Raw genomic sequence first — 25,799 nt, forward strand, 5'->3', positions numbered from 1 at the left:
ATGGCTCAATAAAGTCCAAAACAGACTATTTCTATTTTTTTTGAAAAAAAAAGACTTTATGACTTTTATAATATAAAAATAAAGCAGTTTTTTTTTTTTCTAAAACCCCTATGTACAATATAACTGGTGATTTCTACAATAGGAGTTTTTTGGTTTTTTCCCTTTTTTTAATATGGCTGTCGAACAGTAGAAGCATGTTACCTATGGCGGGTTGCAAAACATAAATAACAAATCTTCAATAAGATCATAAGCTACAGCCCTGTCACTGCACTTCCTTTTTCTTGCAAAATAGTTTGTTTATATATATATATATATATATATATATAATGGAGACTGAGGAGTTAAACTTCTGCTATTCCTCCAAAATTTTATTAAAGAAAGGGGAAGTGTTGCATAGAAAAGGAAGGAAAATACATAGAACAAGAAGGAGCACAACAAGAGCCTCCGATTCGTCTGAGAGGTTGAAGGGGAAGTCGCAGTAGGAGATGCGGAGAGATTAGTCATCATAGCAGAATATTTGCCGTTGGCCAGTATCCTGTAGCCCTTTGCGCATATTTCATGTCTATCTCCGACCTAACGTAGATGAAACAAACAAAATGACCATTTTTTCCTCTTACAACAATGCTTACGCCATAAATTTTAGCTCAACCTAACTTGGCATTTTCCATGCCACTAAACACAAAGGTGAAAGCTAGAAAACTCAGCAAGAAAGAAGCAATGCTACAATGTGAAATTAGCAGCCCTCTCCCCCCTCCTCTCTTCTATTAAAGATCACATACTAGATTCCTGCACCGGATCGCTGTGAAAGAGGCTCAAGGGCACCATCCAACCAAACCAAAATGTTTTTGTCCAGAAAGAATCTAGTCAATGAGGCGGCGTTGGACACGGACCCTTTTGATTATTGGGATTACTCGTGCAGCCCGATGATGTCGAGGAACTCACAGAGCCTTGTGGCAGGGAGTGCAACCACAAACCTGTAATGCTGTGCCACCGCTGCATGTCTAATGGCCTTGCTGCATGAAGAGGCTGCAAACTCATAGTCACCGTGAGAAGAAATATAAGTACCCCAAAAACCTCTCCTCTGCATGTACTCATTGGTCACAGAAGTCAGCTGGCTTCCTCTCTCCTTACAGAAAAACTTCAGTTTCTCTTACTCTCCACAAGACAAAACTGAGAGGGAAGCTGGAAGTCGTACATATACCCACAGAGGAGAGGGGATTTGCGAAATTTCTCATCAGCACCTAAGAGAGTCTTACGTAGAGAAATTTCTCTATCCTTTCCCTTGGAAATTGTAGTTCAAATATGTAAGTTGACATGTGTTTCCTTTCATTGTCTTTGGGTGGACCCAATGGACAGAAATGCAACCAAATTGCTAATTTTATTATTATTATTTTGTTAGTTTACCTTTTTCTTTCAGTTGCTGCATTGGAGACAAACATACCATAGAATATCAACGCAAAGATTTCATGAGCCCCAAGGATCAAAAGTCCAATGCCTGAGGGGCCATCCACCTTGAGACAATTCCACAGGCCATGCACTCTGACATTTACATGGCTATAATGACGGAAAGCCGGATTCCTTTTAATGTAAGTTTTCATGAAGGTGAGGTCTACCTGAATGGTAACTGTGGACGCAATTTCTCCAGGCCACGCACGCTGAAACTCCCACTAAAATTCACCTACCACTGCAGAAAGCAATTAACTGCATTATAAAATGATGGATGTAAGGCTACAGGAAGACCAATGTGGTCCCTGGGAAAGCTCTAAACACCAGCTTAGAATTTTAGCAGATCATTTCGAGTATAATTAATGGGGCAGCCTTTTGAAGCTACGATAAACCTACTTCATTTTAATCCGGACGTTATGGGTTCAAAATATGGAAACAATTTCTTTGCATGCAAGAATAAAATAACATATATCTGACCCTCCAATGATAGAAACCCATGCATTGGGATGTCCTTTTTTTATTATAATCACAATTGACACTCCTGTAATGCAATTAAGTATAGTCCTTGTAACCTTCCCCTCTACCACTAAGCCTTTCACCATGTCAGCTTAAATAGTTCGTTCCATGATCAGGTTGTCTCAGCAGCCGTACCCAATAACATATTCTCAGTGAAGCTGTTTAAAATTATCAACATCTCTCCTGCACCTGCAAACTGGAATATATCACATGCTATGCTCTCATGGCAGTCTTGCAAGCTCTGAAGACTCCTTGCAAAGGAGGATTTGAAGGAGAACAGAGAAGAATCATATAATGTAACTTTGTGAACGAATCCAACGGAACTGCATTTGAATAAACTAAAAGGTTGGGAAACACAGATGAGCTTTCACTGGCACAAATTTCAATCTTATTCATGGTCCATTACATACATTTCCTCTATTGCATAAACTCCTTGGTGCATCACAAATCAGGATTATACATAAAACACTCCAATGAAAATTAATAGGATCAGAAATTTCAAGGCTTATTTTCGTTGTTATGCAATTTCAATAATTATATATCACTTGAAGATATCGAAGGACGATGTACAAACATTGAGGTTGTAGGAGAGACACTTACCAGACTACCCACCACTCGTAGTTGTGTCAGAAACTACAGCCGGATCAGAAATGGCATCCTTTGTACTTGAAAGCTTGACAACATGTGATGGTTCAATGGTAGATATAAATCTGAAATCTTCTGATTTCTCAAGTGACTACAAGATTTAAAAGGATACTTTCCAGTTACAAAATGTGTACAAGATTCTTCTACGTAATATGAACAGCCACATAGATGAATGAAGACCAAGACCATTTATGAATACCACATATGAAGTACATTACAAAATCATAATAGTAGCATGTATGTTGCCATGCAAGAACTGGAAAAAGGTTAATAAAGCAGAAATCATACTCGAAAATTATTCAGAAGCAAACTGGGCGGTGGAGGTGGTAGCTCTTCCTTCTTAGGGACCAATGTGGAGTCTGAGGCATCCACTGCCAGTGAGCTGTCAACAATGATCAGCACAATTATGCCAAAGTTTCAATTGCAAAGCTAATAAAGCCATATGATAGAGGATTGAATACCATAAAAGCAAATTCAGAGCTAAGGTAAACCAAGTCCATTGGACAATGGATTAAGTCAAGCCAAGCTAAAAATCGACATTTATTACCTCTTGTCAATCAATTTTGATGTTTCAAAAAGATTCTCGATAAATACATCATCTTTTGGATGGGCAAGCTTGACTCCCGCCTAGAACGATACAAAACAAGTTAGAACATGTTCGTGCATCTTCAACCATAGATGAGATTGGAAGTTACATTGGCATGAAAACATAATCAACAGAAAAATAAATAAATAAATATATAAATATTTAAAAAGGCTGCCTATGATTATTATTAGGCATTTTTGCTGTTGGCTGCAAATTAATTGTAAAATATGTTGCCAAAAACAAAACAATTCACTCCATCTACATAAAAAGTTTAAGGAAAACATTTGAACCAATTTTACCCTTCCGTGCCTGAAAATCTGTCTGTTCTAGAAACTGATTGCAATCTCACCAAAATCTTAAGAAATGTCACTTTCATGTAGCAAATTAGCGTTGTTTACGATATTTAAGAGGCGATATCAGTGATGTCAAATCTACAGGTGGGTTAGATAGATAGGCATTCTTAAGCAACAAGGTAAGCATAGCATAAGATCTGAAGTCAAACTTAAAGTGGTGATATATATCTTGAGAGAGGGCTTCAACAACCATCCAGCAATTTATTGCATGATCAGCATACCTCATCTAATGAATATCAATACCTTCTCTACTCCCAGCAATGCGACTCACAGAGCCAGACAATAGGTTTGGTTATAAGGTCAATCTGGGGAACAAGGATAGTTTGCAAGGCACATCATCAGTGGAACTTCATTAGCAACAAGTATTATCTCATCTCCCTGTGGTACTAATAAAGTTTTTGTCTCCACATTAAGATTCAAAAACGGATCACAAAGATGTATTGGGACAGACTATGATGTCGTACAGTATCCTCATGTTTATATATTACCTGCGCATATATCAAAACATATGTTTCATGCGGGAATGCTAACCCATCTTACTTGTACAACTAGGGTTATTTCCCTCATCAATGGAGAAAATATTGCACCATGTACTATAAATTAGCATGTGTTTCTCCAGCCTCATCATATGAAAAGACTAGAATCATCATCCTAAAGTAATAAAGAAAGCTTTCAACTTAAATATGGAGGAATTACCCATTTTTGGATGATTTGCTTAGGTTGACTGGTGAATATATCCAACCATCCTGGGATAGCGGCCACTGACCAATCATAAGTATAGCTCAAAACAGTAAAGTTTTAAGTTGGCCTAAGAAGGGACATTACTTGATGAATTGATTCATTTTCTTAATAAATTGACAGGCTTCCATCTTTCTTCCAAAAAATTACAAGGGAACGCCACTCACCTTCTGCTTACTCTCTCGGCGTGGAGGCAAGAAGCACTGCTAAATAGTGACTATTGGAAGGTTTCTTGATGATTTCCTTACATCATTAACATCACTTAACCTAGAATTTATTGTTGAAGTATTACTCTGATACTGAAACTATAAATCTCCCCCAGCTCCCTTGTTTCATATGAATGGATATACTTGATGACCCTAATTTTGCTATTTGAGACATGTTGTCATCTCCTGTACCCTTAACACTTTTTCTATACATTTTTCATTCTCCTGCCTCCTTTTTGTGTTTTTTCTCTTAATTTACAAGTGCTTTGTGGTTTTCCTTGTCTCTAGTTGTTGTCTTAACACCTCCTTCGAAGTCAGCCTTTAAAATATCTCCCATCTTATTTCTTATAATTATTTTTAAACGTGATTTTCAGCTTGCTTGACGAAAATCTAATTGAACTTTTATAATTGAGATTTTTTGCATGGTGGAAGAGATAGATGGGATGATTACTAGTGGTTGTGCAGTAGAGACTCAAAGAAAGGCGCATAGATCATTTTTGCAGGCTGCCTAACGACAAAGCTGAAACTTGCTTGAGATCTCCACGGTGTAAAATTATATTTATCTCTACATCATCTTCCTACTTCACATTAACACAATGTAATGCCATTTACAAGCATGATTGCGTAGACTTAATTATTTTAATGAGTTGTGATAAAAGTTAATGCAAAATTACCTTCCTTTCATGGGTTAGAAAACATTTTTGAGCAGCAGAAAAGTGTAACTAGGTATAAACACAAATTGTTTTTGTTACATCTAAATAAAACTGTAGGATACTTTAAGGGTTTCACATTCCACTTGCAACAACAAATATCATCATCATGTGAGATTTTTGTTACAAAACCAAATTCTTAAATTCATAAGGAACCAAACATATGACATTGATAATATTTTGATAGTTTTGCATTTTAAGCATGGTACGCCATATCGGTCTGTACCGGTGCATTCCAGGCATATTATATCAGTACCAAACCGATACATAGTACTATAGGCATATAGAGTATCGGTACGCCATATCAATCCCCATATCGGTGTACTGACATTGCACCAAGATAATACAGGTAGAGGGTATGAGCTTGTGAATTTTGATTTTATGTACAGGTGAAACATCCTCTAAAGCAAAAGGGTTTTATTTTCAAGTCTTAGTGTGCTTTGTGTACAACGTCGGTGAATGTTTCATAAATCTAATGCATTGAAATGACATGTAGGATGGAGATACATTAATGACACCAAAAAGGCAACAATCCGGGTTGAGTATTGTATAATTTCATAATTAGATAAGCTCATAGAAAGACAGGTATTCTATTATTTACCTTTGACTGGGTTTCCTTTGATGGGTATCCAGTATTTTCTTCAGAAAAAAACTGAAAAAGCTCAAGGGTTCCATCTATTCCAAATTCCTGTCAAAATAGTGCTATGAGTAACGAAACCTGAAACAAGAACTACAGATGAACAAACAAACTCAAGTCATAAAAGTGCGCACTCTATTCAACCCTCCATTTACTAACAACTTTGTTGGAAACTCGGGATCAGTTCCTTCATCCTTATACTGAAATAAAGGTTGAAAGTCCTTTTCACTGATACAACTTGATGGATACCGTGATGGTGATGTGATGGTCACTGCTCGCTCCGAACGAGATATGTCATCAATCTTAGCCTACAAAATGCAGCAAATTTCAATATACATGACAATGAAGCACTATAGGGCTGATTAATATTTAATGCAACTAGAAATCATTAAGTGAAGGAAGCAAAAAATGAAGACAAATACGCATTTCTGCACTAGACGATTTATTAGTCTATAAACATAAAATTTGAAAAAAAGAAAACAAGGTTCCACAAGACATCTACATGAAAGACTAATATACCGACTAGTTTAGCCAATCTATGTTCAAAATATAAAGAGAAACTGAAGTAAGTATTTCACAGCTGGGCACCGCAAACAACTGGTACCTGTATATCTCACAAGATTGCAAAATTTCCTGGGCAAAGATTAGTAGCGGATCTGCCAAATTGCCTAAGTGGCCACCGAGAGATGAAAGGTGGAGAAAAATGGCATCTTCTCTATTATACAACGAACCTAAATTTGCGATGGTTGGGCTCTTCAAGGCAGTATTAGCCCCTTTATAGGTATGATATTTTAGGTCTACATCATATCATAGTATAATTTAACCAAGAACAGCTAATTTCGTTGTCCTCAGTTCTCGCCCCTTATTCAATGGGGTCTTGGCATTCTACTAGCTTTCTCATTGTAAAGGATTGTAGTGATAACACCAATCTTCAATCCAAAGATGAACAAGTATACACGCTAAAATGCAATATACAGCACGGATATGGAAGAAAGAAGAAAAGCTAGCAACAACACCACCATCTGGATGGGTATTCCGTCAAATTCAAGAAATTATAAGTAGAGACAGTACCAATTACTGGTTTATACAAGGAAAATAGAGAGAGAGAGAGAGAGAGAGAGAGAGAGAGAGAGATTAGGTTAGTTACTTTGGCTAGCTGAATCCTCCGAGAGATATCGGTGAGCATATCCCGCTCCTGGGCAGTCTAAGAAAGAGGAGAGGAATCGGTGAAGGGAAAAAGTATAATCTGAACAAACAACTGAGAGAACTCGATCTTAAGTATAAAAGGAGGGGAAAGGAAGAGATCGAGAGTGAGTGATGGTAGTACTCTTTGGGAGATGGCATCGAAGATTCGATCAGCGGCGTGCTCAAGATCGAGGAGAGATCGCCCCAGCTGCCGATAGCTCTCCACGTAGCTCTCGCGCCGCCGGTTCCCGTCCTCCGACACCCGAAGCATTCTTCTTCGCTTCCTCTCAGTGCGAGAGAGGGGGACGGAGAGTCTCAACCGATTCCGGTGGACGGTGGAGGCTTAACCCAGAAGGCCAAAACCCAACCCAATTATGTAGTTTAAATTGAAAAGGAGCACTTGATTCACTGAGACAAAACCGATAAATTTATATTTATCACTTATATCCACTTTTTTAGCGTAGTAGGATGACCGGTGGGTCCAAGAAAAGCTCTACTCCCCTTGCTACAATCTAGTTGGGCTCCCTGAAGACGTGGATCATCCCAAATTGGACACCATTCTCTAGGGTTACAAATATTCGAGCAATAGCTATAGAAAAGCTCCTTCCAAACAAATAAAAAAATAGCTAAAATTCATAATTGTAATGCCGATAGGGCCCCAAATGGCCTGTGGTTTGATTATGGATGTATTTTACATTGTCATGTGAATAATCATTATCATCGCGTGCATGAATTCTCCCTTTATGGTAATTCATCTTCGATCATTCAAGCAATCGGTTGCACTACCTTGCAAAGCCAATGTAATTCATTCATGGAGATTTTGACCAATGAAAATAACTCGAGGATAAATGTGACCAAGCTAGCTCCCATGACCATGCCATGTCTGTGCACTCATTTTCATGTGACTTGACCATCTTCTACACATGGATGAAATAAATATTACTTGGAGCCGATCCTCATTTAGTCTGTCGAGGAATCTCTTTTGGCAAAAATTTTCTATAAAAAATTTTGGTCTTCTTAGTTATTTTTTTCTAAAAAATTTTGAGTTCTTTACGCCCCCCGCCCCCCCGAAAATAAATATTACTAGAGCCGATCCTCATTTAGTCTGTCGAGAAATCTCTTTTGGCAAAAATTTTCTATAAAAAATTTTGGTCCTCTTAGTTATTTTTTTAGTCTTCTAGAATTTGTGCACCATTCAACAATTTGCAACTGAATTTTATAAAATTATTGGAAAAAAAATTTGGAGTTAGATATGCTGTGCATGAAAGAAGCTCGGTGCTGTTATAGAAATTTGGAGTACCAGCTGCCCGTCAAATATTGGTTGAGCCCATGAGTACCAGCTGCAGGGACGGTTGCCTCAGCTATAATTTTACGGATCAGGTTCTCCAGAGTCTCCTTCATCTTCCTTGTGCCCAATTCTGAAGAGTAACATCCAATGGGTTCTTTGATCAGAATCACCACTTTATTGTGGTTCGAATTATTAGCATGACAGTCTTGCTTGCCCATACTTGAGGAGCACCGGAGAGATCATACCAATTTATTTATATTTTTTTGAGTCGTGTAACTCATACCCATTTATTTATATTTTTCTTTCAAACCACCGCCAATGACAGCACCTGGAGACACCTTTTGGGCATCTAGTTTTCATTTTTTTTGGGGGTAAACATACAGTTGTGTACATAAAATGAGAGAATTCGAGCATCGTATGCGCCGAGGATTCACCGATTAAGGTGAAAGTATACAATTTGAAAACAATTTTCAGCGGAATAAAACAGGGCTGTTCAAAATAGCCCATTGCAAACTTTGGATCTAATCTAATCCTATGAAATTCCCAGATGAATCCGTAGGATATGTGATAGAAATATTCATGCATGGATCACATCGTATGTGTTCTTGAATTGAGATCAAATCTCAACTTCAAAAACTGAAAACAGAACACTAACCTTTCAGCAGGTTGGTTCTAGCTTGCTGCTCCGCAACCGCACAAGCGTCCGGCCTTTACAAGTAATCCACACGAGGCCTCTGAATCAACCGGCGTCTTGGGGAGTGCTAGCTCGCAGGGATGCAGCAGGTGGCCGAGAGAGAGGGAGAGAACTAGGAGGAAGAGGACTAGCTATCCTTTCTTTCAATATTTTCCTTTTTCTTTCTTTTTCTTACAACATGAACTCTCACAGCTCACTTAACTCTTTCCCAACCGGTCTCAAAACACCCAATACTCTAAGCCAGATCTTTTTTTTCTACAAAGATGGCAGCCATCTCCCCTATTTATAGAGGGAGAGGAAGTCCGACAAAGGGGCTCACTTGCCACATGTCCTGCGGGGCCCATGTCCTGGACATGTGGCACAGTGCATGTGTGCGACCTCCACCCTTATGCTTGGTATAAATAACTCACTTCTTGGTCTTCGACCCCCTCAATCACTACGAGCGCCCCCCCCCCCCCCCCCGGATCAGTGCAATGGGATGTGTCTATTTATCTATCTCTTGACTCGAAATGGAAGCAGGTTTGAAAAAGGATCTTAAAGCAAGTCTTTGTGAAATAACTTCCGATGGGAAGAAAAAAGAAGACGTTAAGAGACGCTCCTGGCCCAACCCTTAAAATTTGACCAAATTTTTTTACGTGTGATTCGTATTTTAATAGACATACATTTTCACAAATAAATTGTCCAAGGCTAATTATTGTAGATGTCTCTTCACAATAATCGTGATGGAGAAAGCACCAATTCAAATGGAATGGATTCAAAATTATGTTACCGCAGGGATCGGGATTATAAATCCTCCTATTTTCATCTTCATAGGGTCTTTCTGTCCAAGTGCAGGTAGTCCGCATCTTCACAGACATGTCTATTTCACCAAGCCTCTCTCCGAGACAGTGCCTAGATCGTTACGCCTTTCGTGCGGGTCAGAACTTACCCGACAAGAAATTTTGCTACCTTAGGACCGTTATAGTTACGACCACCGTTCACTGGGGCTTCGGTCGCTGGCTCCCCTGTCATTAGGTCATCAACTTCCTTGACCTTCCGGCACTGGGCAGACGTCAGCCCCCATACATGGTCTTACGACATTGCGGAGACCTGTGTTTTTGGTAAATAGTCGCCCGGGCCTGGTCACTGCGACCCCCTTTGTGAGGAGGCACCCCTTCTCCCGAAGTTACGGGGCTATTTTGCCGAGTTCCTTAGAGAGAGTTCTCTTGCGCCCCTAGGTATTCTCTACCTATCCACCTGTGTCGGTTTCAGGTACAGGTACCCTTTTGTTGAAGGTCGTTCGAGCTTTTTCTGGGAGTATGGCATGGGTTACTTCAGCGCCGTGGATAGCTCATCATTTTACTGTACTTCACATTATTCACTATCTATTGTTAGGGCATCATAATTCAAAGTTTATTTCTCCCCTCTTCCACTGAGATTCTCTTACATATTTGAAGGCTAAGAAACATGATATATACTCTCACTCGAGCGCAGAGACAAAGACATTGGTGCCAAGGTTGTCTGGTTGCTATGCTTGTTTACTAGCATAGGGGTTATTGTTGACCACTTATGCCTCTCTATGGTGAGAATCAGAGTGTTTTATACTTCTAGCAATCTAAAGTTTCCTAAACTTACCAACTATATTGAGATTGGCTGTTATTTCACTCAATATCACTATATTGCTCAAACGTTCTCTCTACCATATATCTAGGGATGGTAATCTAATCTAATTAGGTCGGATACACATCTGGTTATATGCAAGTCAGAACAAAAATTCATCAATCCAAGTCTGACTTCTTTATTAATTAAGCAATCCAATTCGACCTGCATAATCCGTTTATTAAATATATCAAGTCAAGTTAAACGAGTAAAGTAGATTTTTAAAGAATTAGATGAATTTAAACGAGTTAAGTAGGTTGGGTTAATAAGATAGAAACGGGTTAAGTAGGTTTTAAACGGATTAACCGTAGGTTAAATAGGTTGGGTCATGATCTAGCCCAATTATTAAACAGATCAAAATGAATTAAATAAGTCAAATATTCAAACATGAATCTGTTTTTTTTTTCTTTTTTGCTAAGGACCCGATCTATTTAATAAGCAAATTTAAAAAAAATTGATCTATTTACTATTTAAATTTATTTATGTCAAATCCAAACTCATTTAAAACCGATTGTTTGCAACTCGAGTTGAATGGTCGGCCAATAAATTGTTGCTCCCACGTATATATTGAATGGTTGTATCAGCTTGCCTCCAAATTTCTCTCAAGTTTGCGCATGTGTGTGGGTGCACCGGTGCGTGGGCGTGTGTGCGTGCGTGGTCCCTGAATATTATTGCGGTGGTATTCTCATCGTTGTTGTGACTCGGGAGATTGTTGCACATTCTCATCGAGTAAAAGTAGTTTGCTTTGGAATCAAATATCGTACTAGAGCTAAAGGTTGTAGTTCAAATCTTCATTCACGTGATTTATTTATTTATTTTTCTGGTTAAAAAAGAAAAAAAAAAAAGGAGGGTGAGGTTCTCCTCACCCGTGTAGCAATTCCTACTGGCTCTTTCTCCGCCAGAGGATGTTCGATATGGACAGATAAGTTTTACTCATATCCTTTCCATTCGTAGAAAGCCACCAGTGTGAGTATGTCACATCAGCATTATTTAAGCATCCGACAGACCAAATAGCGACTCCGATAAATCAAGTGAAGGACATCTGATTTCTGCATTTAATCGACGCCCAATCTGAACCACTCTCGTGAAATCTTTGAACCATTCTTTTCGCCTGATTCGTACCATCGTGCCTGTAATTTAGCTTACGTTTCAGACGTAATGTTAATATCAGATATTTATTGTTGAACCCGTCTCCAACGGTTTAAGTTTTGGATCTGGTTAATAAACTTGCCGACGTGGCGGTTATCCCGACAAAATTTACCCCTTCCCCTCTCCCTGTCTCGTCCCAATTCCAACAAGGAAATCGGATCGAATCAAGTGCTCGATTGCTTGTTCCTCCTCAGATCGACTCCCGGGTTCTGCGGCTGCTCTTCAAGATTCTCCAGATGCCGGTGAGTGGAGAGCTAGCCGAATCTTTCTATCCAATTTCTCGAAAAATTTCTGGCTGCAATTTATGATTAATAGATCCGAGCATTGCACGGTGATTTGGTTATTTTCTTGAAAATTTTTTCCCCCGTTTGATTGAATTATTGTAAATGTGGTACGAGTGGATTCTCTTTTCCTGGTAGATCCGAAGCCGATTCGGTATTGATTGCAAGCAATTCAAATCTGCGTTTCAAGAATTACTTGTGGATTTTCTCTTCGTCTTTCCTTGTGCATTTCTCTTTAACCTAATGGGTCGGTTCTTGACGTAAGCGGATTCTTGGATCGCAAAGCTCGTTGTTAGGGTTAAATCGGTGCTAATCTGTTGCATTTGCCTGCTCTTATGCTAATCAGGGTTTATTTCCTCAAAAGAAATTTACTAATTAGGGTTTCTAACGTTCGGATAGATCTGCAGCTAACGCTGTATGATTCTTTTTAATTTAATTCCTGTGTTCATTTCTTTAGTTCAAGATCCAGACGTAATGCGGTGCAAAAGTATGCGGCAATTTTCTATGCCGCCGTTTTCAGATGATTGAAGGGGAAATGTAAAGGAAAAGGAAATGGTTGATGGGTAGACAGGGCAGGGGAGCACTCATTTAAGTCAGAAGTAACATGATGAAATTTGAGGAATTAATGTGATATGCTACGTATGGAGGAAAAGGTATATAGCTGAGACGTTGGGGTTAAGATGTCCATATCATTCACAAAAATAATCTTATGTTTGAATGTGCATTACATCAATCGGCTTCTTACAGACACCAAATGGTGGGGCCTCATGCACTGGGCCACCCTTTTAGAACTTGTGGGCTCTTAGAAGAAGCTTCATAACTTTCTTAAACTCATATGAACAATAATAAATATATATTTTTAATATTATAGGTACCTATGTCTATAAAAGTCTTGGTTGTATTCATCTCCATGAATGAGATGATTTGAATTGCCTAATCAGTAAATGCAACTCTTAGTGTTGCCAAATGGCTAGGTCTCAACTAGCCATTTGTGCACCAACAAAGATAACGTCAGGAACATCATAAGACTATTCAAAATACATTAGCAAGTAAAAAAGTTTATGTAGATGAAACTTGACTTATACACTACCTAAAGTAGCCTTTTGAGGTCTTTATGTGAGAATGGAATCATCTAATTTCAAACATCAGTGGTCCTCTTGTTACATGCAGCATTTCCCATGGCATTGAGCTGTATTATGTTTTTAACTTGGACCTCCAATAGTTACAAGCAGAAAATATTTGTTATAATTGGTTGAAGCGAGCAAGCGCATATATTTTATGCTGGACAAATTCTCTTAAAGTTGCCTCTAGCTTGTTATTATTTTACTGCTGTACTGAAAGATGGGCTAGACTTGGCGAATAAGGACTCATAAATCCAACCCCAAATTGGTAGGGCAAGGCTTATTTTTATTATTATGACACATCCGATCATTTGATTGTAACTTTTGAAACTTAATCGCTACAACTGGGTCGGTAGACTAAAGCCAGCCCCAGTTTGTTTCTCATGAGTGTCGGATTCGCTGTAATTATAAACTCCAACAATAATTTATCATTTCAATATTATGTTACCTCAAAGTTAATCAACATCTCCATTCCCATTGATCTTGAGCCAGCATCTTTCTCGGGCTCAAAACCTCTCTGGCCTAATTAACAAAATACTAGATGGGTGATATTTGGTTTTCTTTCTTATGGTTTAGATTGATTCAATGATGACTGATAGTGGCAATCACCTTTATTGTGTTCAGAATCAATGGCAATCACCTTTATATGAACCCATGTCTTGTCCTTGAATTTTTATTACTTTTTATAGAACTTTTTTGCTTTCTACTTTAGTTAGGGCTAGAAATGGCTCATGCTTGGGCCAGCCGCCTCTATCCCAACTTTGTCTTGATTAATGAAGGTAGACCTAAGCCCAGCTTGAATTAGGCCAAAAGCTTGTTTCCAACAGGAGATTGAGGAAAGGAGGACCTGAAGTAAGGAATATAATAGCAAGTTGGCAGATGTTGTATGGGATAAGTAAGCAATCCTAGAAGTTAAAAGTGAATGAATGATGATATCAATGGCGACAGATGATTGAAGATGATATTTTGAGGACAACTTCAGTAGAAAGGCAAATGGCTAAGACGGCAAACAGTCAAAGAAGGTCTTGAGCAATGGGGGAAAAGGGAACAAGGAGAGGACATGAGGCAAGAAGATAAGATGGATGCAAGTAGTGGATTTGATCAGGTATGAATTTAGGATTTGTTATATTACTATTCAGACATGATAGCATTTTGTCTGTTTTTCCGATTTTTATATACTTAGGCCCCAGGATGTGGTTCAGTCAAGTTAGATTGGGCCCATACCTTGCCCAAAAGTGCACCGGACCTCAAATCATGAGCCAAGCCCAACCCACAACCTTCACTTTGCCAACCTGATTTTTGGTCAAGGAAGTTTCTCTGGGTGTGGCCCATTCTTGGCCCTAATGCAACCTGTACCAATTCCCCCATTTCCAGACAAAGTAAGGGGAAAGAAAAGCAAAACATACACATATATCAACTTTGCTATATGATTCTAAAACTTAAAATGTTTTCTAATAGAGAATTACCAATCATTGTGCTACTACTTACCTGGCCTTTTATGTTTTACCTGTCATATCTTAAAATGTCACAACCAGTTGAGCTCTTGTGGGACTGATATTAATCATGATTCTTATTATACTATACTATTTAATTTGATATCATGGATGCTTCCTGGTGTTTCCGCAATCTACATTCCCCACTGCTTCCTTGCTCTTGCACCTGTTATGCTCCGACATGTGCCTGCAGATTCACTCTTGTTTGAAGCATCTTAACTCATAAGAATATCCCATCAATCCAAGGCAGTTAAAAATGCTATTGCTAAATGAACCTTGGTAGTTTGTAACTTTGAAGATTAGTTGATTAACATGATATTACTAGGAAATTGAAGTTTGAACATAAAACTTAAATCATAACACCATAGCATACATACCTGCAGCATGACTAGTTGTAAGTAGGGTTGACTGAATTGTCTTGAATCAAGTAGTTTAGGGTGTATCGAGTCGGACCAGCCATGGAATGGTTTCACCAACTGAGTCATTCTAGGTCAAATTTGACTTGAACTAAATTGCATCGTTTGGTTTTGTCCGGTTTCAACCGATTTCAGTTTGTTTCGGAGCTGAACCGGGTTCATTCTCCTATAACTCTCCTCTCCCTCTCTCCTGGTCCTTCTTGCCTCTCACGACTCTTCTCCTATCTCGTGATTCCCCTCATTAGGTTAGGATTTTGTCACTGTTGATGATGATGATTACGTGACAATGGACCACCATCTCCTTTTTTTCTCTTCTCTCACACCATGCCACCACCTTTTCTCACCACCATGCTGCCGCCACCACAAATGATGATAATGGTTATTGGGCCTCGGAGATCATAGATCAAAGGTCCGACGTATGCATGTCTCTCTCTTCCTCCCTCCCTCTCTTTCCTCCCTCTGTCTCCCCCCTTCTATCCCTCCTCTTCCCCCACTCCCTTTCTCTCCCCTTTGTTCTAATATGCCTCAGATTGGCACAGTACGTATGCCAATACAACCCTCGGTACCAATTTACCGAACTTGGGTTATAATTGTCGGTGCAAATTATACCTTTTCATTTTTTGATGATTCAATTTAATCAATCAATCCCATCTACACATTTAGAATTTACATGTTGGGTATTTTTAATGTCATTCCCCATAGAATGAATAGAAACCTTTTTTTAACCTGCCCTAGATGATTTCCTACAATTTTCAAACATTGGTCATGTATGGTCGTAGCAATGTATGTTCATTTTACTTTCTTGCAAAGGAGTCAACTTTTAATACACATTTAAGCAAGGTTCGCCGTCTCGGTACCGGACCCCATACCAGTGCCACACTAGCATAGTGTCAGTACAGTACAGAGTTTTTTTGAAGTACGGAATATCGGTACGCCACCTGTACCGGGTACCGATACCAAACAAGTATGGTACGCATTGCACCGCTCGGTTTGGGCCGGTATGGCATAACATGCATTCAAAGATAGACAAGCACCATCCTGGAATGTTAGTGCATATATGCATGTATATGCAAAACATTTCTCAAAGGAAATTTTGTAAAAAAATATAACTTTGCCGACCTGACTGGTAAATGCATTGAGCCTTTACAGATTGAGGATCCTTTCTACTATAAAATTTTATTTCTCAGTCAGAAATGAGCTTGAGGATTTGCATGGATGATCAGTTGAATTAGTTAGCAAATCAGGTCAAGCTGGAACATGCCCTGAAGATTTTCATTTTTGCAATATCTTTGGATACGGCAAATATTGCTTCTATACCAGTGACAATTTGGACTGCATGTTATCCTATTTTGCCATTTCAAAAACTATCAACATATTAGACTCCCTGTTTCTGGGTCAACTCCATCCTACTCTGGAACTTCAAAAGTGAGTGATTCATCAAAGCATGTCACACCTTATGTCTCACTATCTCCTTATGATAACTTCAGTCACTCCCGTATATCTCTATTCCATCAATTCTAATGCTTCTTGCTTTTAGATGTTTCCTTGCCCTGTTCTTCTCCCTTCATTTCATGAGAAGCACCTAATGGAGCATGTTATTGCAGGTCCCATTGGACCAGGATTTTTTGAGGATGGGAATGGATCCTCAGTTGATTGTTGCATCAACCTGGGCTATTGATGTCTCAGATGTGAGATTCAGTTTTTTTTTTTTTCAATTTGATTTACTGATGCTGGTGAAAATAGTGCATGATGCCTCAGCTGACTCCATGAATTGGTGCTAGATGGTACATGTAGATCTATCTCTTTTTCCCTGACAAAGCATGGTTATTTAACTTGATGTCAATGAGTAGGATCTTTTAGTAAGAAGGATCCTGTGGCTATTTTATTGAAATTTGTATTTGATATAACATTACATCTATCAGTTTCCCATGATATCCCTGTCACTGTTTTAATACATTTTCCCCAAAAAAGCTCATTGATCAGTAGTTTCTAATTTACTTTTTTCTGTCATTGACATTTCTAATGAATCTTTGATAGCCTGCAGCATTGCCATGCATGGCATGTATACTTCAATGTGTGATAAGTTATTGTCTCTGAGATAAATCAATTACCAGGTGGATAACTGCAGCATTTGTGAACTATCATCCTTTTCTCCTCGTGCAGGTAAGAACAGTGAAGGTTAGCAATATTTCCCTGGCTGCATCTGAAAGGGACATCAAGGAATTCTTTTCCTTCTCTGGGGACATTCAATATATTGAAATGCGCAGGTCATTCTTCTTATGATTATGTCATATAATTTTCTATTTTGGGAAATAATTAACAAAATCATGTTGTTTTTCTTCGGCAGTGAATCTGAAAGGTCTCAGCTTGCTTATGTTACTTTCAAGGAGTCACAGGGGGCAGACACAGCAATGCTTCTCTCAGTGAGTTAAAGTTTTAATGATACAACATAATTACTAATATGTTCCCATCTTCGGGAAAAAGATTTTAGACATAACCTTCATGCCTTTAATGGTTTTCCAATCTACAATATGGAAGATTTCATGCGCATCATCTCAGTTCTCTATGGATACAGGGAGCAACTATAGTTGATCTTTCTGTCAGCATAACACCAGTTGAGGATTACCAGCTTCCTCCTGAAGCTTTCAAAGGCATACCGGTAAATCTGACTCCCTAATTTTTGTGTGGATTATGTTTTCAGATTTCTGCATGACGTGAAAGGCATAATGTGACTTTTTGTTTTTAATTTTGTATACCCGGTGGTTTTCTCCTTGAAAAAAGAAGGAAAAAGATGTCATGTCGTTCGGTTTCATTTTCATCTTTCAAGTGTTACTCTATAACTATATCATTCAGTTGTAGTGGTAATTTTCAAAAACAAAGTTCTGAACAGGTGGGCCAAAATTCTTCCGGAGTCTTTTGTTTTTGGGATTATAGGCTCTTGCATACATGTTATATCTCAACAAGAATGAAGATGTCAGAGCTAACAACCTTGTACATTAACATATTTGGGATTGGGAAGCATTTAGTTGAGATTATCAAGCTGGTAGTTGGTTCTTTTCTTTTCTTTTATGTTTCCTGTTTCAAATTTACAATTTTAACCTATTTTATAAAAAAGATAGAAGTACATTGATTTTCTTTTCCTTGGCTCTCTATATGTGTGCTTTTCTTTTTTTTTTCTCATGTGTGTGCACGCGCTTTGGGTGGGGGTGGGTTGGGGAGGGGGGAGGTAATGACAAGATTAATTCAAAAGGCTTCATTGCTTTTCTTTCATTCTTTTCTCCTTCTTTCTGGTGCTGCAGAAGGAAGGGAAGCTCTCGTCAACTGAGTCTGCAGTCAGGAAAGCAGAGGATGTCGTGAGCAGCATGCTGGCCAAGGGTTTTGTACTGGGCAAGGATGCCCTTAAGAGCGCAAGATCCTTTGATGAACAGCACCATTTTACATCCAATGCCTCAGCCACAGTGGCATCTCTGGACCGTAAGATGGGCTTGAGTGAGAAGATCGGCATGGGTACGGCTGTGGTCAGCGGGAAGGTTAGGGAGGTGAATGAGCGCTTCCAGGTGTCGAAGATCACAAGGTCTGCCCTCAGTGCAGCTGAGCAAAAGGCCGGCAGTGCAGGATCAGCTATCATGGGCAGCCGATATGTGTCAACTGGAGCATCTTGGCTCTCAAGTGCACTTGGCATGGTGACCAAGGCAGCTGGCGATGTGAACACAATGACCAGAGAAAAGGTGGAGAAGGCTGAGGAGGAGAGGAAGGAGATCCTCTGCAGGGAGAGGAGGGAGATTGTTGACGACTTTGCCCAGATTCACCTAGACGAGTCATCACTGGGGGAGCCTCCAACAGTGCCAGTTGATTCAGTGGATGAACAAAAGCTACAAATCATATGAATAACTGTGCAGGATTTAGCTTCCTGGTATTTTTTTTTTCCTCATATTGGTAAGTTTTGGTTGCTGATTAGAGAATTGATTGGACGGATGTATCATTCATGGTAATGGGGGATGCTTCTAATGTTGATGACGGTACATTTATGTTCATATGACTACCTTTTAAGTAGATCGTGATATTGTTTTTCTTGTGATCCACTGTTTCAAATTTCCTCCGTTTCATTATCAATGAAAGGAGTGGTGTCCACATTTTGCTCAAAAGAAGAAAAAAAATCCGCTGTTTCAAATTTTCCAGTCTTTCTGCTGCCGGTTTCTGAGTTGGCAAAGACGCTAGCCCGACTATCAACTGACTACTTTCCTGGGCTCCTCTTCTCTACTAACTCTAATAATTGTGGTGATGCTTCCTGTAGACGGTAGTGAAGAGTCAGTTCACGTATTTTGAAACCGATGCCAACCTGATGATGTATCGTTTATACTGACCTATTCTTGGGGAATTTGAATTGCTTTAGCTAAGCCTATGTTCTTTCTTTGCTAGAGTTAAACATCTGATTCTTAACACAATTTTGTAAGTTGACAATTAAAACTTTCTATGTTCTAATATACTTTAATGTTGCCACTAACCCATAGATCGCACTACTTATAATTCAATCATTTTAGTTGTAAACAATTAGAATAAATGATTAGATTTCTTCTGGGAGGCGTGTTCAGATCAGCTGAGAGGTAATAGCTGAAGTTGAGCTTTTAGAGCTTTGTCTGGCAACTCCATAGCATTATGGCTCAAGATTACACATATTTTCCCTTGTGACAACAGTTGAATCTCTTCTTTTTTTTTAATAAAAAAGAAGAAGACAACAGTTGAATATCGAATACTGCTGGAGTATTACCACCAGGTGGCTTTCCATCTATCCGCATCACCTCTCGGGCAAGTGATTTGTGAGAACAGGAAGTTTCTTATATTCTCCTCCCAAGGACGCATTTGACCCTGGATGCCACGTAGGCTTCTAAATAATTTTCAGTCCATGCTTCAACCGCAGGCCGCAGGAATCTGCTGTCCTACAGGAAGGGAGCCAAGTGGACGAGAAACAAGGGCACAAGTTTTCCCGTGAAGGACTATCACATATCCCTTCAAGGTATCCAAAGTTTCAATTCATTCCAGACAGCCTTTCTGTGTTTAACTAATGGAGCCATTAATACGTCAGATTGAAGTCATAATGTGAGAAGGAAACACAAGAAAAGAGAGTGAAGGTGTGGACAGGCAGATGACAAACACCTTTCAATCTATATGAATTCATGAATTAGGTTGGTTTTTTCCCTCCCTCTTTCGCAAGAAAAGATCTACACGAGTTCTTTTGCCCACAGCAAGTACAAATGAGAAATATCTGCAAATCGTTCTAGGGAGGTCTGTGCACATTTATGGTTCCAATTTGGAACAAAATGAAATGGAATGGTCCTGGAATGAAATGCATCCTGTCTATTACTTAATACCTTTATATCTGACACCTATTATTACTCTGTAATCTGAAACAACATCGGAAAGAACTGACATGAACTGAGGGAAGTCCATGATCACCTGGAAGATCCAAGTGCTAGCACACGTACTTCACCAACCACTCAAGCCCCTGCAAAAAATTGACCCGTTCGGTCTGATTAAAGATGTGCCACTAGTTCGCAGATAAATTACCATTATACCTAATATTCCTTTTTTTTTTTTTGTTGCTTTGAAGTCCTTGGAGACTAGTAAAAGAGAAGGCTGCTCAAGGAACTCTAATCTATACGAAAAGAAGGAAAAAAGATACCTGAATGCATTCCGGTAGATCATCATTTTTAGTTCTCACATGCGTCTGCGTAGTTTCATAAAATTTCATAAATTAATACTTGCAAAAACCAGGTATCTACAGTTTACAACAGAATTGGTTTCAAATTATCCTTCGAGGGTGGATCAATATCTTATAGAATAGGCATCTGATTGGTTAAACTATGGAAGTGATGAAAGTTCTATCCATCAAACCGAATGGGAACATAAAGTAATGTACAGTCAGCTACATCAGTTACACTATGGAATACAGGGCCGCCAGCTTATTTGATACAAGGAAGCTTGTCTGCCACGCTGCAGTTAGGTTATCTTGGCATTTGTGGCATGAACATTATCCAAAAGAGAGTTGTTAAATTTACCTCCATGACTGCAAGGCACGAGGACTCATGATTGGTGGCCAGGCAAGCAAGGATGACTACACCGGCAGCGACTGTGGAGGGCTTGAAGCAGAGCCTTTCATGGTTCAGGAGGGATAGGAGAGCGAGATGCCTTGACAGATTCTGTACACTGCTGTCTGCACCTGCTGCCTTGAGATAAAACCTGGCAAAAGATCACGTCTCCCACAAATTAGATACCTAATATTTATCTAATGAAATACAAGACAATTCAGAATAGGAAGGGGAGCAAAGTATGGAGCACCAGAGGAAGTGGTGGATCGTCGGGGGGAAGCATTTAAACTTAAGAACCTCTTGCACAAACCATTCCATGGCTACTACTTCGCTCCTGCTGTAGACATTGTTCCCCACCTTGAAGCATCTCTGACGAATGCTGATAACAAACCAACACATGCAATAATTAGTAATGAAAATAATACAGCGACCAGTGAATTAGGGAATAAAAAAACAGGCTGCCAAAATTTGTACTTGTTCTCATATTGTTCTCTCTTTCTAACAATTACTCGTTTAGTTCAGTGTAGTTACGATTCATATAGTTTGATCGAGTCACCGTAGGGAAGGTATAACATTGTCCAACCAGCTGCACAAGAAAGAGAGAGAAAGCAAACATAATCCAACCTCATTGACTTGTTTCATACCCTAACAGCAAACTAGTGTTATGGATGATTATGATGGATTCTAATGCGAGACATTTTCTTCAAAAGAAACAATGTGAGAGAATATCGCCATTGTACTTTTTTCTCAACCTTGTCTTTGGTGCCGAGAGCGGCCATCGATAATAATGGCATTTTCCTTCTTTTGTGTTGTTGTTTAGTGCAAAATAGTGCTATATTGTGTGCTTATCTAATGCGATGGAAATTTGAATCCCTGGATCAGGGCCATCCATCGGCATGCTGTCCAAGCAATTTATGGGTCCCAACAAACCAACGAGAGGGAGTCGTTGGGGCGTCATCAGAAGAGTGTGCATTAATTATTGTTTCAGATTATGTAATCTACTTTAAAGTAGAACCAGACTTTTAAACCACAGCAGCAACTGTACTCAGTTAGCGAACCAAGGTTTCAAATCAAGGCAGACGAACGAAACAATACAACCATTGTAAGGAGTCTTTTTCTCGAAAAACAAATAAAAAAACATGCAAGGAGTCCGGAAAATCAAGAATGCACCTGTTGCAGAGCTGGTTCTCCTCGATTCTGGTAGCGAGGGTGATGCATGCTACGCCCAACAACTGGAGATTTCTCTCGTTCTTGAAGTATCCTCTGCTAAGGAATCTGTCCATCAGGCTCACCCCCAGGAACAGCGTCTCGCTCTGGAGCTCCATCGCATTGGCATGCTGCCATCAATAAAGCAGTCATAAAGGCAAGGGGCCACGCATTCGCCAATAAAGACATCTTCAGGATTTTTAGGGGTAAAATCGGAATTACAGCCATACGGAACTATTTAAAAACTGAAATGCCCTATAAATCAATGGCAATCATTGCTCATGCCAGGGGCATTTTCCTGGAATAATTTCCTCGAACGTAATGATCTCCATACGAGGCCAACAGAAAACGCCAAAATAAATCGTACCTCTTTTTGGAAATAAAGCAAATCGTACTTCCACACAGGATGATGTCACGATTGGTACTTTCTTTCCACGAAACGGAGAGTTCAGGTCTACTGTACTATTGGAACCGGATATCTGTCAGATCAGTAGACACTTTGTTGCTACTGCAGTGATTAGATGGGTCACCTAATCGCCACGTATATTCAATATCCAGTTCCGACGGAACGATAGAGCTGAAGTTAGTGGATGTACGTACAGGACTACCGGGAAAAGGGTAGACCGGCAGTTAGATGGGGACCACGGGGGACGAGGTTCCGAAATCCTCACCTCCATTATCCAGTTAACCATCTGAAGGCGTTGCTCCAGGATTAGATCGCCGTAATCTGTCGACGAGATGTATTCCTCGGCGTAGTCTCGGAGCACCGCCTCATTCCTCTCCCTGCCCCGGAATCTCTTGTAGCTCTCCTCGTCCTCCTCCTCCTCAAACCTCATCAGCTAAACCAAATAATAATTTCAAAAATAAAGCATTTGCAAATCACTGGAAATTATAAATATAAAACGGATCTCAAACTCACAGTAAATTCCTGTGGAGAATCCTTCTGAATTCCGGACGAGGAATTGGATTCCGGGCTCGAGCTCGATCGCGAGAACTGCTGCGCGAACTGGCGGAAAAGAGAGAACGTGGCGGAGGGGGCGGAGTGCTCGCACGATTTCTCGGAGAACTCGTCGGAAGAAGAGTCCGCAAGAACGGAGAGGGAGTACTCTGAGGAGTCGCCATCGGAGCTCCGGGGGAAGAGCTCGGCCTCCAGCTCCGATAGCGTCAACTCGTTGCACGTCGAGTACTCTGAGATCCCGCCGTCCGCGCTGGAGAACTCCTCGGAGCACGCCAGATCGGAATCGAGGTCCTGATCAAGCGGCTCTTCGCCTCGCGACGCGAAATTCTGGGAGATCTGGGACCTTCCGCCCTCCTCGCCCGCAGATTTGCGAATTTTGGCGGCGATCGCGTCTGAGACGGATTCCAGACAAGAGGACTCGGAGATCTCTGCATCTTTCTCCGGCAGCTTAGTCGCTACGGCTCTGTTCTTTAGATTTCCATCCGGGAATCCTCCGATGACTTCGGAAACCTCGGAGACGGAGGTCTCCAAGGCGGCGTTGCTCGTATTTTCTTCCATCTTCGCTCTTTTCGCAGACGCAGGGCCGACTCCTCGGGCCCCGTCCTTCTTGCTTTTCGCCGATCGGAGCCTCTCCCTGCGCCGGGCATACGTTTTGGTAATACGGCTGAACTTGTCGTCAGGAGAACCTCTACCGATCGCAATCGTCGCCGAGTACCCGACTCTCCGGTGAGGAGATCTCGGCCGCTTCAGACCCCCGGATCCGGCGAAGACAAAGCTGGACTCGCTCGAGATCTCGCTCCGGAGGCAGGAAGAGGACTCCGCCTCGTCCTCGGTATCAAACGGCGCATTCAAGGAGCCGTCGACGATCGGGAGGGGAGGAATTCGCTGGCGGCGAGAAATCTTGGATCGGAGCTTTCTGACATGGGGGACCGCCTCGATCGGCCTCTTCCTCCCGGAGATCGGCCGCATTGAGATTTGATCGGGATCCGTGGGAGGCATCGGAGCGAGAAGAGCTCGGATCTGGAGCCGGGAAGGGTTTCTTAACTCTTCTGCGAGGGAGGGAAGAGTGAGAGGCACAAACCCCACTACCGGGAGTGAGAGTGAGTGGTGGAGTTTTGGGCCCTGGAAATGCTCCTCATTTATAGAGGGGAGGAGGTCGGTGGGCCACGTCACTGGAGAATTCTTGGGCTTCGTGCACAAGCCACGAACCGGTCGTTAGCCAAGTCCTGAAGCACGTTCATCCGGTCGTTAGCTCAGGCACCAGGTCCATCTACCAATTCGATGAACAACATCTGACCGTTGATGACGGATCAGGTAAGGCTTCATAAGTAGATGATGATCAATTGCAATAATGTTATATAGCAATCATAGTTGCCATAATTTGAACTTATACTACTTAATATAATTTATATAGAGATCAACGTAAAATAATAACAAAAAATTAAGAACTTGTTTAGATGCTTTGTGATGGAAAAAATATTGAATGTCTTGACTTTGGCTTAAACCAACCATCTTGGCTTCACTATTAATCAAGGTAAACAATTTTAGTGAAAACCGAAATGTTACTTATCTCGTACTAATAAAGACCGGCAGTTATGGCAATACTGCAGTCAATGTACCACAAACATTATTGCCACTGCATGCTGTTCACGTGGGACGGTTTCCACGTTGTTAACATGCAGCCGACCGTTACCTTACAGTTAATGCACGTCGCCCCAAATCAGGTAACGGATCAGTATTCTACCCTATAAAAAGGGATGGCCCAGGGATCCTCAGGTAAGCTCATTTGGAGACTCCTCTCTGTAAATTTTCTTCCTTCCATACTATTGCACTGTTATTCTGACTTAAGCATCAGAAGGTCCCCCACTGAAAACTTTTTGACAAGTGGACTTCTTGTAGGTTGGCTTTAACGGCAACCAATTCTTCCTCACCTCGGTCTCATCCAATCTCACTCAGTTCGGTTATTACTGACCTCAAAGCGAGACAAGTAATGTCTCCGCCTCGATTCAAATTTAGCGGTAATAGATTGGCGTTAGAGGAAGGGTCCTATAATATTGGGACTAAACAAAAAGAGATTCTCATCAATATAAGATCACAAAGGAGTCGCGGAGCATCCCATACCTCGCAACGCTGAGCTCTGGCCTCACAAGGTTCATTGTAGAGTTCGGAACATGCCCCGCCGGTACAACCCAGTACACCTATGAATACTATGCAGTTTAATCTACTCATACAATAGGTGCAGGTCTTGACTGCAGCAGTCCAGGGCTTACAGCAAATAGCAACACAACTGAAACCAATCCAACCAGAACCTATTCAACTTAGCTGCCATTCCCAACAACCAACACGCCATAAGCGCCAAATCATCCGCCATTCTCAACGCCAAAGTCTAGAGCGATCTCGTCAGCATTGGCACACTTAACAAAGGATCAATATTCTATCCTATATAA

The 25,799-nt window shown here is 40.5% G+C and overlaps 3 protein-coding genes across 10 annotated transcripts; 1 reads left to right on the forward strand and 2 right to left on the reverse strand.

Annotated features, from left to right (window-relative positions):
* Positions 1–341: 341 nt before the first annotated feature.
* Positions 342–7,576, reverse strand: LOC103696043 (uncharacterized). 6 transcript variants are annotated; one of them, XR_602345.5, is made up of 9 exons: positions 7,165–7,427; positions 6,985–7,041; positions 5,972–6,145; positions 5,802–5,888; positions 3,155–3,234; positions 2,896–2,989; positions 2,563–2,698; positions 1,614–1,684; positions 342–573 (listed from the first exon to the last, which is right to left on the reverse strand). XR_602345.5 is itself a non-coding variant. In XM_008777548.5 (8 exons), exons 1-7 carry the CDS (start codon positions 7,291–7,293, stop codon positions 2,567–2,569), a joined length of 753 nt encoding a protein of 250 aa, XP_008775770.4. In that variant the 5' UTR covers positions 7,294–7,576; the 3' UTR covers positions 342–1,684; positions 2,563–2,566. The 6 variants fall into 6 exon arrangements, 5 of the variants coding, with proteins under 5 accessions (XP_008775770.4, XP_026656736.4, XP_008775800.4 ...); XM_008777548.5 differs by having other exon boundaries at positions 342–1,684; positions 7,165–7,576; XM_026800935.4 differs by having other exon boundaries at positions 342–1,701.
* A 4,275-nt stretch (positions 7,577–11,851) lies between these two features.
* On the forward strand, positions 11,852–19,180 carry LOC103696028 (binding partner of ACD11 1-like). 3 transcript variants are annotated; one of them, XM_089930815.1, is made up of 7 exons: positions 11,875–12,033; positions 12,530–14,298; positions 16,707–16,790; positions 17,266–17,369; positions 17,450–17,525; positions 17,678–17,761; positions 18,402–19,180. In XM_089930815.1, the coding sequence occupies exons 2-7, from the start codon at positions 14,254–14,256 to the stop codon at positions 18,987–18,989; spliced, it is 981 nt and encodes a 326-aa protein (XP_089786941.1). In that variant the 5' UTR covers positions 11,875–12,033; positions 12,530–14,253; the 3' UTR covers positions 18,990–19,180. The 3 variants fall into 3 exon arrangements, with proteins under 3 accessions (XP_089786942.1, XP_089786941.1, XP_038984586.3); XM_039128658.3 differs by lacking the exon at positions 11,875–12,033 and having other exon boundaries at positions 13,973–14,298; positions 18,405–19,180; XM_089930816.1 differs by lacking the exons at positions 12,530–14,298; positions 16,707–16,790 and having other exon boundaries at positions 11,852–12,033.
* Positions 19,181–20,267: 1,087 nt separating this feature from the next.
* SDS (Cyclin family protein) lies at positions 20,268–24,499 on the reverse strand. The gene is made up of 7 exons (XM_008777509.6): positions 23,314–24,499; positions 23,066–23,233; positions 22,359–22,525; positions 21,439–21,567; positions 21,159–21,339; positions 20,783–20,827; positions 20,268–20,605 (listed from the first exon to the last, which is right to left on the reverse strand). The coding sequence occupies exons 1-7, from the start codon at positions 24,349–24,351 to the stop codon at positions 20,573–20,575; spliced, it is 1,761 nt and encodes a 586-aa protein (XP_008775731.5). The 5' UTR covers positions 24,352–24,499; the 3' UTR covers positions 20,268–20,572.
* Positions 24,500–25,799: the final 1,300 nt, after the last annotated feature.

This window comes from Phoenix dactylifera, chromosome 5 (assembly GCF_051530095.1).
Source record: "Phoenix dactylifera cultivar Ajwa chromosome 5, Ajwa_hap1_PhDact_Kaust_v1.1, whole genome shotgun sequence".
In the NCBI taxonomy this organism is placed as follows: Eukaryota; Viridiplantae; Streptophyta; class Magnoliopsida; order Arecales; family Arecaceae; genus Phoenix; species Phoenix dactylifera.